We start from the raw sequence: 15,992 nt of genomic DNA, 5'->3' as shown, positions 1-15,992 counted from the left end.
CCCACTTAGAGTTGGACCAAAAAACTGCCAAAAAGGTTAATAACACCTACATAGTAAAATCAACAAATGATAGAAAAGTCAATGAAACGATTTTCATTTTTTAAAAAGGAAAAGTGAAGAACTATGAAATTAGAACGTCCGATACTCCTGTTACTACTATTTTCCCTCTCTCAATTCATAAACTTGGTCTTGAAATCGTTCCCCATTCAAGAATGAACGTCGAAAATTCTTTGTTTTTGTGTGCCTATAAATGTAGAATTTATTAGTTTTGCCTCCTCACGTCATATGAATGATGGTGGCTTGCTCATTACTTGAAATTCACGTTCTAACTCGAATAGATTGGTATGACCAAAAAAAAAAAACTTGAATAGATTGGTTAATTGAACTCCTGGAATGTATGCAAGTACATCGAGCTGTGTCGCAGCTGGTTAAAAAAAGTAATGTAACTGAACAAATCAGCATTTTCCAACTGCAACCAGGAAGGAGGAGAAACGCATAACACTATAATACAACGAACAGCAACAGGTTGCGACACAACAGAGCCAACCAACACACCAATATATACATTCGGGCTGTTTTTTTCTTCCCTTTTCAGAAGCAGCCACCAATATATACATTCGGGCTGTTTTTTTCTTCCCTTTTCAGAAGCAGTCACACGAAAAACAGACTTCACAACAACAATTGAGGCACTCAAGGCAGGCAAGGGCAGTGCAGAGCTGTGCGAGAGCAATTGCACATTTGTCATTCATCCATGAACAAGCCTGGATGCAGCACATGCAACAGCAACGATCAACAACCCTACTGCAACAACGTACAGCAGCCTTTGCAATGACTTCTGAGGTTGCGTGTAGATTTACTTCTTCGCGACATGGAGGACGGTTCTCAGCAGTTGCAACCAAGTTGCCAAAGCCGATACCCAGCTTCCGTAGGAAAATTATTTGCTCGCCATTCGGTTGAGCCACCTTCTTCAGGGAAATTTTTCTAAAGCCGATACCTAGCTTCCGTGGGGAAATTATTTGCTTGCCACTCGGTTGGGCCACCTTCTGCAGAGAAATTTTGTCCCACCATGTTATCTTTATACAGATTTTCCGTTCAAAAAAAACCTTAATACAGATTTAACAAATGAGGCGAATTTGATCTCACAGAGTAAAAAGAAAACAATCACATATATTTTGAATGAAGTCTATGAACATTCCTAATGACTATCCTTCATGTAAAAACAAGCTTTATAAGCAACGCAACAAATTTACTGCTCTTGGATTTGTCAAGTGAAATGATTTACTCACACATAGTACCGCACATAACAGAACGGTAAAACTTATCTCATAAACATGTATTTGTTTCCTTCTCATTTCCTCTCCCACCCAAAAGGGATGGAAAATGGCTTCCTTCACCAATTCTTTTAGCTATCTTTCCAAGATCTGGGTATAGAACGAATGATGCCGGGATTGAGATTGGATACCCAATTTCAAGGAATGGAGTACCGTGCTTCAATTATCGAGTAATTATACGGAAAAGAACTGATACATTGGCCACGGTAGACTTAGGTTGACTAGACTTGACAAAAAGGTTGTATTAATATTTTTGTTCACCCAGTGCAGGGATTTTGTACCTTTGCAACTTATGGAATATGAAGTGTTTAGTTTTCTGCTTGCAAGTCACAGAGACTTGTGGGTAACTTAAGCCATGTCGCTGCGGCAGTATGTTTACCGGAAAGGATGATTTCCTAGTACTCCTGCCAAAATCATACCTCTTGTTTTGACATTGAATCAGAAGCTTGCTTTCCTTTATCAGTCTGAACCAAAACCATGTGGGAGTACTCCGATAGAAACCCTGTTTGTATGCTCATTTTTGTGACCTACAAGAAAAGCGAATAGGTCAAGCAATTACATGTAGACTGCACGATGATAAATAATCAATTGGACAAGAATCTATCCCAAACATTTGAGGACGATTTATACATTATTATTACCATGCCAGGATGATTTATAGCCTATTACAACTGCACAAATTAGAGAACAAAGATCAGTAAACCTAGTTTCTGGACTTCCATAAAAAGTTTTCTTGTGTCCTATTACTTCAAACCTACAAAGCTTAGACATGCTTTCAAATATTCACAGGATACACACCTATCACCTTGGTGCTGAAGAAAAGAAGTGAAGTGCAACAATTAGGATAAACAGAAACTGCATCTTCTACATAATAATATCTTGTCAGGCTTTAAGATATTTGAAACCTTCGACCATACTTCTACCTATTTATGTGTGAATACTAGAGGCATCTAAAGATAAGACATTATAGCCTTCTATCCTTTCTCCTTTTCGAAGGGAAATGAATTGTTACTGGTATTATTCACTTGAATAGAATTTTGTTCGTTACATAAATTTAATAGTTTATTTATGTTTTCATTTATCGCATGAGCAAATATTTATTTCTCGCTGTGTTCCTGCTGTGTCATCTCTACTTTTCTGAAAGTGCCAGAGTCAACATGTCCTTTTATACGTGTGCTCCATATCTGTTCCCGTGCTTCTTAGAATACATGACCAGAACAAATTCTATATAAGCATGTTATCCAAATAATATTACCTACTAGCTAGGTTATTGTTCAACCAATTTTAAGGAGACGGAGTAAGACAAACCTTCTCCTCTAATTGTTTGCTTTCTGTCAACCAAGCATGAGCTGAGATAATATCAATTTGTCTCCTCGCCAATACCTGCAAGAAAGGAAGCAATCAGATATTTAGGTATGCAAATTGCAATGCTATCACAAATTTCCATTTGGGTGTAACTTTTACTGCGTTTGTGTTTTCTTTTTTACTTTATTTATTTTTATCCATGACTTCGAAGTATATATCAGGACCATATCATAACTCATCCTATCGCTTGCAAAATGAAACCTTCAAAGCAGTGCAAGATGTTCAGATGAAACCAAGTTACATGGACCAATTTTGTTCAAGCTTCAAATGAAAACAAAGTGGAAGCCTTACCCTGTCCAGAGCCATACCCTTCGGTTTTTGTACTTTCAAATCGACGATGAAATTGCTCATATCTGGCAAGATTCCACTTGCTTTACAAGAGTCTGGAAAGTTTCCATGGTATCTCCCCGATACAATCAATGGACTTCCTGAGGAAAGGTCTGGGATGTGATTTGGGTATATCTGCAATGAGGAGCACAGAAAGCACATGAAAATAGATGTAGCTGAGCAGAGATTAGATAAGCGCAAGAAATTCGGTATCTTGATACGGTATGGCCAGCTTAGAATCTAGTACACACGTGGGTACTGAATTGAACTTCAGTAAAGCTATTGCTCATGAACATTACAGCAAAAACCATTCACCATGCTGTGTACAAATCATTGAATTCTAAACGGCTCCCAGGGCATCACATATTCTAATTGTATTCCTTGTGCTATTTTTGTCGGAATCCTATTTCCCATAGCACCTGTTTTGAGGCCATTATCTCCGCGCACCCCCCCCCCCCCCCCTCGCATTCTTTCTTTCTGCATGTTCCATAACCTCCTTAATCAATGCTCATTTCGTTGTCAGCAAATATAATAACCCATCGATTTTCTTGGCAGGAAGGTAGCCAGCTTAGATGCAAATTTCATTTTCTTGAATAAAAGGTAACGGGGAAGAAAATAAGCAAAAAAATTCTCCTACTGCGGACAACAGAAAAGTTCCATCTTAATTCTAGTTTCATTAGCATCTCTGGTCCCGTGGAGAATTATGGATGTCACGTATTCAAACCACTCAATGCACCACCAATCAAGCAGATATGAAGCAAAGATAAGCCATAAGAAAGATATGTCGTTTATATGGGGCAGTAACAAATACACCACGGAATATTATCTGCAATGATATTCTAAATCTAAGTGAAGAGGTAGCCCTAGACAGAGCTCAATGGAAAAACAGGATTCATGTAGCCGACCCCAATCGATTGAGACACAAGGCTCTATTTGGTTTGGTTTGGGGGAGTAACAAATGTATATGACGAATATGAGAATTATGAATCGTGTTTCCAGATGACTATGGAGTGTTTATACGGATACATACTTCTGAACATAATGAGAATGAAATGAATATGAACGCTGTCATAATTAGATACCTCAAGTGAATCCAGACATTCAAATGCATCAATACCGATATTCGCAAGGATGACTGCCGAAGCAGTATTGAACAGTGTTTGTATTTGAAGGTTGATCGAATCTGTGAAAATGAGCATTAAAAGAAAAACATCAACAGAAGAGATTCTTCAACGTAAACTGCAAATCAATGTAACTTTGTTCTTCACTGCAAATCAATCAGTGTCTGTATTTTTCACTGCAATGGTAAAATTACGTCAATAGTACTGCACTACTACCCATCGTACTGAAAGCAGGTGAAATAGATTACTTGGCGTCATTCCACAACTGAAAGCAGCCGACCCCAAGTGATTGGGACATAAGGCTCGGTTTGGTATTCCATAACTGACCTACATCATATGAAGCACTGTAATAGCCCCTCCCAATGTGTGCTAGCATTTGTAGGAAGTAGTGATTGCAATATGAACCTGGAAAGGCATCCCACACGTAAATACTTTCCAGTTACCAACTTTGTGAGACTTAAAAAAAAGAAAAGAAAGTACAATGCTCTAGAGATAATAGTAGTACTAAAGCAATATCTCTATTCTCACCTATGCCAAAAGTGGAAATTCGGGGACAAATCGATCTTCCATCAGAGAGACGACTTTTCACTTCATTACAGATATGTCTTTCATCTTCAACAGTGCCATCAGTAATCAGGAAAATGAGAGGAACAGATTCACTAGTTTTGGTTTTGGCCAACATTTCGAGTGCCTGGCATAGAGCAGTTCATGAGACCAACATAGTAATATACTTCCAATACAGAGACAAAAAATAGACATCGGAACATTTAAAAGCCTTTACTCAATAAGGGAAACTTATAGAGAGAGACCACAACAAAACAGGTACGAAATGAGTAGTTAATGAAGTGTCAGTCCTATATTTCAATCCATTCAAGTGCTAACGAACACCACTCATGATCCATGACAAGAGTGAGACACATTCTGTATGGTCTTAAGCACAGTTCTGTCAAGAGGATACCTAAACAGACCCCATTTATAATTACTAGAACCAAAGACAACCCAAATGCATGCCATGTAAGTGACTGAGTGTGGCAGTAGGTTATTAGGTTTGTAGCCACAAGTCATATTCATTTATGCCTGCACCAGACATTTACAGGGGAAGAAAAGCATATCACATGAATAGAATCAAGTACCTGATTTAGGGGAAGCAAGATGTTAGTGCCACCCTCGGCAATAAAACTTCTGCTAATCCACTGAGTGGCATTTTCGATTGCCTCCTTGGTTGCTGGCTCCAATGATGATGAGAATAACTGAGTGCTCTCATTGAAAGCTATGATGTTAAAATAATCTAGAGGGCTGAGCTTCGAGAGGACTGCCAACAGAGCTACTTTTGTATTCTCAAGAGGCCCCTCCCTCATGCTTCCACTAACGTCTACTACAAATACCACTTCCTTTCTGAAAACCTTCACAGTCATAAGAACGGGTGAGGACCAGGCTATGGAAAAATCAAAGTTTTGCCGCAGAAGAATAGTCAGAAAACATACAATAAATACATTTCACAAATAGACAAGTGTGAGAGACTTGAAAGTTATCAAATAATCCATCAACACAACACTATCTTGCATAAAACGTAAGAAACTGGCAAAAATTTCATGCTTAATTTGTTAATGTTAATCCTTTTAGCATAAATTTTAAGTGCAGAATCACAAGTTTGTTAAACTTAAATCTTCAACCAGACCAATAATTTGAACAAGCCTTAGCAGCTGAGAATAAGAGGAAGTTAGGTATTAGAGAAGGGACTTATGCCCTCAATTTTGCACAAGTTCATAAGCAGCTGATTCACCAAATTCAACTAATTCTAACTTTGGCTTGGGTTGAACTGGTTTTGAAGAAAGACCATTTGCACAAGTTGATGGGTTTCAGACTTCCAGATAATAATTCCTCTATCTTATGACTCACAATTGTGCAGCTTCAGTAGTACTACATCAACCAAAACAGAACTTAAACCAAATCATACAACAACAGATGTGACAAGAACCCATTTATCGCGGGCAAGTGAGACTAGAGAATTAGAAAATCCCATATAGATTGGTTCATAATTGGGACAAAACTTACCTTCCTATGCTGACCATTGCCGGGGAAAACGTAAAGAGAAAACATCTCTCTCTGATCAATGTCATGCAGAGATGCAGATTGCAACAATAAACCACCGAATATGTCACTTGAAGAGACCTGAGATGTGGTAAAGGAAAACACTTCAGTCCATGTTGAAGGAGGTATAGATGACTAGAAATCACTTTTTGTAGTAAATAAAAAAATAGGTCCAAGGTCTTACATCATATGAAAAAAAGAAGTCGGTGCTAGACCACGATGAAACTTGTGCTTCGTATAAGAAACCTAGTTTCCCAACCTGCCGAGTTACTTCCTGGCAAGTAAAACAACACCTGTTATTTGAGGTATAGTTTTGAGTCTTTTGACTGGACCGAAGCGATTGATCAAACGTACCTTAAGACGATGGCTACTGCTCCTCAATAAAACTTCTTTCCCAGTGCCAGGATTCACTGACAACACTATCTTTTCTCTTTTAATGATCTTCTTACCTACAGGTTTGACATAAGCTGGAAAACTAAACGGCAGAGTGAGGCAGAATTGACCATCTTGGTATAATAACTTCTGAGACCAACTCACTTTCATGTAAAGATTTGACCCCCCTTCAACCTTGGATTATCAAAACAGAAACGTTGCTCAATTAGGAAAAACTAAACCAACCCAAATATGAAGAAGAAAAAAAAAAAAAAAAACAAACATTGGTTCACAAGTTGGATGAAATTAGTACTTGTTAGAACTAACCTGGGGAACTTTTAGCGTCAATATTCGTCGTTTTAGGTAAAACCCGTCTTTGGCCTTTGCGACTTTTTCTACATCTTTTGTATCTTGCAGTGTGATCAGTTGGGTCTGGTATAATCTTGTACCATCATCCACCTCGACACCTAGAACTGAACCCTGTTAGCCAAACCATTTATTTCTTGAGAACTAAAACGATCAAAAGCAATAAAGCACTAAGCGTATGAGCAGCAAAATGTAGTATAACATGCCATGAAGAATCCACCATTAAAATCTTCTATCTTTTTTTTTTTTGCTCAGCCACCATTAAAATCATTTACACGTAACCGGGTTCGGCAGAGCATATATAGTATATCTTTGTTTTGGTTTTTTTTGAACGGTATATTTTATCGTTGTTGAAGTCTGAAAATTTCTCCATTTCCCATTAGAGCCATCTTTGGTGCCAAGAATGGCAAATTCGTACCTTAACCAACCTAGATTCATTTCAAGCAGTGGCGGATTTAATGAATGACCAGGCGTCTCATGTGTAGTACTACTGCCCGTTCATTCCGTATTATACGTGATAAACTTTTAAGCACCATTTTTTAGAACTAAACTAAGTAGATTTTTAAAATGGTGCGAAAAAATTCAAAAACTATGAAAGGAATTAATTGTTTTATTTTTTTGATAGAAAAATAGCATGGTTTTCCGAAAAACGCTAAAACTATGGAAACGGATGTTAATGGGGGCCTGTTGTATACAAGTGCACAGAATGCGTGTTGTGCCCAATCTGGGTAGTCTGTTCGTCCATCCAACGGTCCGAATCTCATCTCGGCAATAAACGACTGGATCAAAAGAATAGTGGAAAGAGAATCTCCAGTGGGCTCACAGTCGATGCAGCCATGCAGGAATCTCACAAAGAGGGGCTCACATGTAAAACTATTACTAAAAACCAAAATTGGTTTTACTAAAAATTGGGAGGATGGTAGTAAAAAAACCAATTTCGTACGGTTAAAGTAAAATTAAGATTTTAAAGAGGCAAAACATAATTTTTAGTACGCCACTGCGAGTCCATTTTTACCGCGAATAAGAGAAAGCCACATGTAAGAGAGAGAGAACTACATCATCATGATTCATCAACTACTCCCTTCGTCCCAATTTAGTTGACATTTTTTAGAGTTCGTGCTATTTTTCAATTAATTATATCTTGTAATTTATAATATTTTAAGTGATTTCAAAAATATTGAATTATAGAACAAATCGAGATCTATCAAATAAGATCTATATTGGATATAAAATTTATTACCACTTTAAAGATATAACTAATTTTTTAATCCAATTAGAATAGAGCTGGGACAAATAAATTAGGACGGATAGAGTATATTAAGTTGAATTGTGTTTAAAAAAAAAACAAACTATATTAAGTTGAATAATATGAATGGCTAAAAAGCGAAAGTAATTTTGAGCACATCAATTAAAATGACACATAAGATATTTAAATCTATGCTTTTTCATGCACTTTCGCTACGAAAATATATAGTACTCCCTCCTTTCACTTATTAAACCAACTTTAAAAAACGTGCATTTGTTTGGGAAGATTATGAATATTTTTTTCTTTACAAGACCTAATTGACTATTTTCGATTGGTGCAGAAAAAATTGGTCACGAAAACAATGTTAAATAAAACAAAAGACCAAATTAACAGGCCAAAAATAATAATTGCTCGGGCAGCAGCAATACATGGTCCTCCAGGGGTTTTTCCGTCACACATTGGGTGTGGGCTCCATTATTAAGTGTGTGACTTCCACACCAATTTGTGGTGGAAAAAGCCTCAAAGCATTAGCGGTCACACATTGGTGTGGGCTCCATTATTAAGTGTGTGACTTCCACACCAATTTGTGGTGGAAAAAGCCTCAAAGCATTAGCGCGTGGCTTCCACGCCAATTTGGTTTGGGATTTTGGATTTAAGATAGGAGAAATAGAAGGAGAAATGAGAATAATAATTAAAGAGAAAAGTTTTTAGAAATTGTACACAAAAGACATGGCCCCGATGAACAGAGGGATGGTATCCCGTTGGAGGGGTACAGGTCCAGTTCAGTCTAGTCTCCCGAGTCCCTCCCATCCATACACATCGAGCTTGGTTTTCAGATGGGCTCACAATAGTAATCGGAAACCAATCATATGCTATAAACACGTCTTTCGGCCACTCCATAGACGCCTCTCTCACAAGCACAAGCAGTGGAGTCCATACACTGTGGAGTTTACTACTTGTGAGAGAGAAGTGTTTGAGGAGTGGCTAAGAGACGTGTCGCCGGCATTTCCGTGGGACTGAATGAAAGACAGACTGGACTAGACCTCAACCCGCGTCGGAGATGCTCTAATTCAACGGCGAAGAAGATATAGTAATCACTACCTGCTCGCCCATCGGTATCCCAATACGACAATCACAGCTTTGCCCCGCCATAACACAATGAACTCGCCACGTCCCACTAACCGTAACGAAAGCAGTATCCAAGTAACAATCCACCTCCACCGCAATCCCGTGCATATGCAGCGGAATCAACGCCGGCGGATCGCACCGGCCGAGAACGTACGGCTGGTAGCTCGGGATATCCGGATTATCCACTACCGATGGCTCCGATATCACCGCGTACACCATCGGAGCAGTCGGAAGCAAGCTCTCCGACCTCTCCATCGCCTTCGGCAGCTCCGGGGGCAATAGAGACCGGTCTTTACCGTAGTAGATCCGTTTCGAGAGGTTTAGGCCGACTGCCACTGATCTCGAGAACTCGTCCGCCATATGAAGAAGAGATTGTTGCGCTAGCTTGTAAAGTCTGGATTCGATAAGTGTCGCGCTTGGCTGATTATTATGTTGTTGATTGTTTTTGGCGTTGTGTGTTTATTGGTTTGGCAAATAGACAGACGAGAGATATAAAGTGTGGGTTCGAGGAGGAGAGAGAAAGGGAAATGTGGTGAGAGAGGAAATAGTACCGGCGGGCCATTAAAATGCCACCGACCCCTTGGCTTATGTTGAAGACGAAGGGAGTGAGAGAACGTACTTTACACAGTGATGTCAATAGATTTAATCAGGACAAACCAATGGGATTTTGACACGTGAGCGAGTGGGGCCCAGTGTGTTTGACGCACTTTGGCATAATGATTGGACACGTTAAGCATGTTTTTGGTTTAAGGTGTCGTTAAGAGAGAAGTAAAGCATGTTAGTGGGAGGCCAATAATAATAATAATATTATTATTTAATGTTTTTTGGGAAGGCCAATTGTTTGGGCTAGTGTAATTAAAGTGGAGTCACAGTGATTAGCGTCTGTCACGCTCTCCAGATTTAAGAAATGATTAAAAATGGGGCTTCACACGAATCGAGCTCGCAAGTTGAGTAATTGAGTTAAGTTTGAACTCAAATTTCTGAGCTTGAAATTGCAAACTTCAACTCGGTTTTGCTCAACTCGTTTTAGTAATTGAGTCGAATTCAAGCTTAAGTATTATGCTTTTTGTAACCGAACAGAGCTTAAATACTATAAAATACGGTTCAATTTGGCTCGTTTACACAAATTATTATAGAAGGAAAAAGGTGTCGAAAAATTAGGTAGGGTCTGGACCACGGTGGTCCAGGGGCTAGGACCAGGGTTTATATAGGTTAATGCTGGACCGCAATGGTGGTCCAGGCCGATACAATGGTACAGCGCTAACTGTTATCTTGAGTGTTGATTGAAGTGTGGGACCTGGAGAGTTAGTACAACTTTATTGATGAGATCGAGCGGTCCACCACCAGAACTTGGATTGGGAGAAGACTTTTTAACTACTCTTTTCGTGCTGCTCAAAAAAGAGACCTACTTGGAGTACTATTTCTTCAAATACTCTCCCGTCCCATAAAGTTTGGTTGATTCACAAAATAAAAACTAAAATCAGTACGATTTTTGCAAAAAAATTCAACAATTTAGTATTAGACATCAACGAGTTCTTTTTTAGTTTATGAAAAAATTTAAAATTTTTTAGAAAGAAATATATTATTTTTAAGTTCTCGTTTTATATAAACCGAACAAATTTATGAGAAAATGATAATGTCAAAATTATTTTTGTTGGTACAAAAACTCTAATACATAAAAGTCTTGTACATTGCAAATGGTACAAGTCTTTTGTACACTAAAATTTTGGCAATAACAAAAAAAACAATTTTGACATTATCATTTCATTTTTTTATGGACGGTGGGGATAAAAAAAAATTTCCAATAATAAAATGTTTTCGTCTTCCTTGTCTTTATCCATAATAAGATTTTTGACCCATCTGCATTACCCGACAAAACAAAAACATGCGAGGGAATACCGACCACATGTTTTCCCACTGCTCCTTTTTACAGTATATCAAAGACAACAATAAGGTGTCAACTGTCAAACCATTCTTGACTTTTGGTTACTACGGCCGTACATGTTACCAGAGATTATCCAGTGTCCCGCACGCACCGTGCCCCGTGCCCCAGGCCTGTTTTTAATCCTACGTTGTGGTGGAGACCGTATGCATTGCCTTGACTTCATTACAATGAGTGGTTGAAAGAACTAGGCGCACCGCCACGCGGCGCCCTGGGGCACCGAATAGATTTTCCCATGGAAGATAGGTCGCACTATTACCGCAAATCAGCTGGAATCAACACTCAAAAAACAAGGTGGAGCCTACACATTGAGAGTGTAATGTGTGCGGATTTCACCTTTATTATGAGTGTAAATGTGTGATTGGGTGTGTGAATAAGTGTGATGGTAGAATGATTGGTTAGTAAAATAATTTTTGCAGAGCATTAATTTTAGGCCCCGTTCTCTTGGTCTGTTTGATGAGCAAGAAAAATAAAATGGAAAGTGAGGTGAAAGAAAAGAAAAAGAAAAAGAAAAATTATTTTTTTCTCACATTTGTTTGATTAGAATAAAAGTTTTGCAAAAAAATAGTACACAAAATAAGATATTATTGTTTGGAGGGAATAAAATTGCTGAAATTAAAAGAGAAAAAGTGGAGGGAATAGGATAAAGAAGGAAGGTAGAGTAATTGTTGTTGATTTTTTCGAGAGAATAAAATTTCTCTTTACATTTTGTGAAAAAAGTAAAGCAAGCTCTCATGCTTTAGAGTGTTGTACATAAAAGTTTACTTTCTACCACTATCTAAGATATTATTGCTAAGTGAACACAAATATATATATATATATATATATATATATATATTATTTTTCTTGCATTTTTTACCATTTATCTCACTAACCAAACAGATACACAATCTGGGAGTTTTGTCTTTATTTGAATTTTTTTCACATTTGTTAGTTTTACACCAAACTTTTGTGGGTTATTGATTTGTCTTGATGAGAGGAATAAAAAAAATACATTTTTTTTAAACTTTTACCCAACCATTTTGAGAAATAACCATTTTTTAGAAAGAAAAAAAAGAGAGAGACAAATTCAAATAAAGACAAAACTCACAAATTTAAACAAGTTATGGAAAATAATGGCCAATGACGTGTTTTGATAATTAATACCCGCCAAGAACATTTTTAACAATAACAAATGTTCTTAGTTTATCCTTAACGGATATTTATTACCAAAACACGTTTTGGGTCGTCATTTTGCCTTTAAGTTAAGTTTAAGAAAACAGGGCCAGAATAAAAGGGACTTCGGGCTCTATAATGCACTAATGCGTTAGGTGATTAGAGTGCAATTTAGTTTGGGCCCCCCAATATATCATCATCACAGGTCAGAATCATTCACTTGAGACATTTTGTCAAGTGCTTTACAACCGTGTAAAAAGGGGAGCCGGGATGCTGTCGAGTTCTGCACCGCTCCATAGGGAAATATTTATTGTGTGAAAAGGTTGATTAGATATTGCAGCCGCACCGCACCATAGGGAAATGTTTATTGTGTGAAAGGGTTGATCAAGGTTGATTAGATATCGCAGCCACACGATAGACAACACATACGTACTATAAAGTTGTGGCTAGAATTAATCAAAAGTGAAGTGTGAAACAAATTTATCTCGATCACATGGTTTAAATGTGTGATCTCAACTTCATTTTCAACACGAATGAAGTGCTTAGCAAACTACATAAGTTGAGTTGTTTGTACAACAACGATAATGACATCTCCAATGACCCAACTAAGGCACACTACAAGTCCACAGTGCATTTGGTGCCCTACCAGTCTACAAGTCCATACTTAATAGTTTCCCAGTACTTATGTAGAATATGTTATTTCATTGGATCAATATCTATTCCGTACTTTGTACATATTCAATGGTTGTATAAATTGGCCGTAAATTGTTCTACTATCATACATTGATTCTCTATCTTTATAGTTGAATCCGATACCATGTCTGATAAAAAAAGCATTAAATTTATCATGTAAATTTTGCAGGTAGCATGTGAGATGGGTGGCACATGGCAGACACACTTCGTTAGAAAACTAATTACAGTAGTATATCTCTTTAAATATAAAACCAAATGTGTTTGGTCTTTTTGAGAACTATATGTGAATCACTCCAATACTTGATTCAAATGGTTCTCACCGACTTACACGAATTTTTTTTTATATACCTTTTATTTTGTTTAGATTCGTCAAAGACTTTATTGAATTCACTTGGAGGTTAATGGAAATGAACCATAACTATGTAGCCCGATTCCTAAAAGATTGACCCCATAACTACAAGTGCTAAGGGAAGACCATTTAGGCTCCGTTTCCGAAACACGAAATAAGTACTTATTTTTTAAGAAGACAATTTCAAGTTCAAAAATGATGGGCTTATTGAAATATAAAAATATGCAATATGGATCTTATTTGAAAGATCTCAATGAGATCTTTAATATGGCGTAAAAAAAATTGAAAAATTATTTTTCATTTACATTAGTTTTTAATTTGAAAATGTGAAATAAGCACTTATTTTTTAAGAAAGTATTCTGAAACGGGCTCTTAGTTTGCTTATGCCAATATGAATAGCCTCCGGCAAACCTGTCTCGGTTCGGACACAATTGGTACATTCCAAAATAAACCTTATTTGGACATCTTTACCCTTGTCCATGAACCTCCTTTGGATTTTTTTCTGTTTGCAAATGGCGATCGATGGAGTTTTCAGAAGGTCTGGGGCCGCGATGGTACGTGGGCACGTGAAGGCCCTTCGATAACTTGGGTTGGGTTGGTTGGTAAATTGGTCTGCTCTCAATAACCAATCTAGTACAAGTGGAAAACTGTTGGTTCAAAAGAATGACAGGCCACCATTGAGGTTGTTACTCTAGCCTCCAAAATTGGGCCAATGAACTAGTCTCTTTTGTTTCGGTCGGGCCCAAGTAATCATACAAACCACCATTCAGATTCCTACGACACCGTCCCAAATTAGCCCGCCTCCAACGAAAAGTCGTGCAATTTTCGGTTCGAGAAATAAAGTACTTCCAAGCATCATTTTTTAAGTTTCTTTATACCGAATTAAAATACTTCAAGAGCTCTTTAATATGGTACAAAGAATTTAAAAAATAATGCGTGAAAGTATTTTATTTTTTGATCTCAAAATTACATATTTTTTTCGTTGGAGTCCAGCAATTTGGGACTTAGGCGTATAATACTTACATAACTTTTGTAGTGAGCATTATGCGGGGTTCACATACTGTCGTTCCTAAACTATGAGATATTATTGCGTTTAACTCGCAATAGTAGTGCCTTCTTTCATATCAGGCATATAGTTTGTAGATGGTGGCAAATATTGGGAATTTTACAGTGTGGAAGAATTGATCTAAAAGTATTGCTGAAAGAGATTTGAGGTTTAACTTAACAGATTTGGCAAAGTGAGCTAAATAAAATAAGCATTTTTTTATTCATGAACTCACATATTTGAATTTTACGGATGTCAGACATTCTAAATCTTGAGGCCATTGGAGGGTTTGTTCGATTTTTAACTTTATGGCTTCAAAATTAGTCGAGGTGTGTGCAAGCGCGCAAACATCCAGAGAGAGAGAGAGAGAGAGAGAGAGAGGGGTTTAAGCAAATAGGGCCCCTAAAGTTAGAGTTGAAATAGACCCTTGCAATGTTGGTTCTTAGGTTCCACCTGGTCAGGGTTTATGCTGGGACAGGCCATTATTTATTGTTTGATGCCACAAAGAACTTTGCCAAACAAATGCATATGCCTCTCACGCATGCCAGCCTCGACACAATGGTTTATGGTTTGGGAAGGTTGGTATTCTTTTTTAGCAAAAGAAAGATGTATTGTCTCTTGCAATAACATAAGTCTTCAAGTCTTGAAACAAACCGTATGAAACCAATGGTAGAAGAGCCAAGCCCACCGCACCTATGATCCGAGCGACTATGGGTCATTCGCGAACGTAGGCAAAAGAAGAATTATACAAAGGGTTCCACTCATTGTTCCCATTATAACTAACCAAACTTGCCTAAATTCTCTTGACTTACATTTCGGGTACAAACTGCGAACCATATGAAATTAGTTATTTACAAAAAGAGAAGAGTTGTACAAATCAACCACGTTTGCAATAACTGGAGAATGAAGAAGTCAAGGAATGAGACTTTAATCGTGATCTGCTCATGAATTCATAAATATCCATCCAATCTTATGCAAATCTCTAGGTCAACAATGTAGGGCTAGCTTTAACTGATCTTCATGACTCCAACAGCAATTGAGCTAATATCCAATACTAATTCTATAAATCACTACTTTAATCATGTAAAATGTCTACACATTTAGGCCTTGTTCAAGGAAAGACATGAAAAGTACGGGAATGTATAACTTTTCTACTATATATTTTGGAGTTCAGTTAGCAAGAAAGTTATGAAACCATATGTAACTTTCTCACTAGGATTAGTTTCTCTCATAACTTATCCAGCAAAACACAAGATTTTGCAGGGTTTTTCGCTCTGTACTAATTCTATATACAAGTAGACCATTGGTTTTAACTTCCCAGTATATTTCTTTTATCAAATGAACATGTATAGGGAAAACACTTTTCCTTTTATTTTACTTCACTTCATTAAAACTTTCTCGACAACAGTTTTCTGCACCCAATTTATTGACAAGTGAATGAAGCTTTAAGCTTAGACTCTT

At 37.5% G+C, this 15,992-nt stretch overlaps 1 protein-coding gene across 1 annotated transcript; it reads right to left on the bottom strand.

Moving 5' to 3' along the window:
- Positions 1 to 351: 351 nt before the first annotated feature.
- LOC131335816 (uncharacterized) lies at positions 352 to 9,904 on the bottom strand. The gene is made up of 13 exons (XM_058371334.1): positions 9,321 to 9,904; positions 6,935 to 7,087; positions 6,590 to 6,802; positions 6,420 to 6,509; positions 6,200 to 6,316; positions 5,278 to 5,547; positions 4,673 to 4,835; positions 4,472 to 4,549; positions 4,106 to 4,206; positions 2,988 to 3,158; positions 2,640 to 2,714; positions 1,751 to 1,858; positions 352 to 1,043 (listed from the first exon to the last, which is right to left on the bottom strand). The coding sequence occupies exons 1-13, from the start codon at positions 9,705 to 9,707 to the stop codon at positions 642 to 644; spliced, it is 2,328 nt and encodes a 775-aa protein (XP_058227317.1). The 5' UTR covers positions 9,708 to 9,904; the 3' UTR covers positions 352 to 641.
- Between the last annotated feature and the right edge of the window lie 6,088 nt (positions 9,905 to 15,992).

This window comes from Rhododendron vialii, chromosome 8a, assembly GCF_030253575.1.
Source record: "Rhododendron vialii isolate Sample 1 chromosome 8a, ASM3025357v1".
NCBI lineage: Eukaryota > Viridiplantae > Streptophyta > Magnoliopsida > Ericales > Ericaceae > Rhododendron > Rhododendron vialii.
Note: the sequence above shows the minus strand (reverse complement) of the source record. Positions and strands in the feature narration are given on the sequence as shown.

Coding starts and splice junctions, on each gene's coding strand:
- LOC131335816 (XM_058371334.1), bottom strand. CDS start 9,707: ATGGCGGACGAGTTCTCGAGATCAGTGGCAGTCGGCCTAAACCTCTCG. Junction 6,803..6,934: donor TGACGCTAAAAGTTCCCCAG/GTTAGTTCTAAC, acceptor TGATAATCCAAG/GTTGAAGGGGGGTCAAATCT. Junction 6,510..6,589: donor GCAGTAGCCATCGTCTTAAG/GTACGTTTGATC, acceptor TTTACTTGCCAG/GAAGTAACTCGGCAGGTTGG.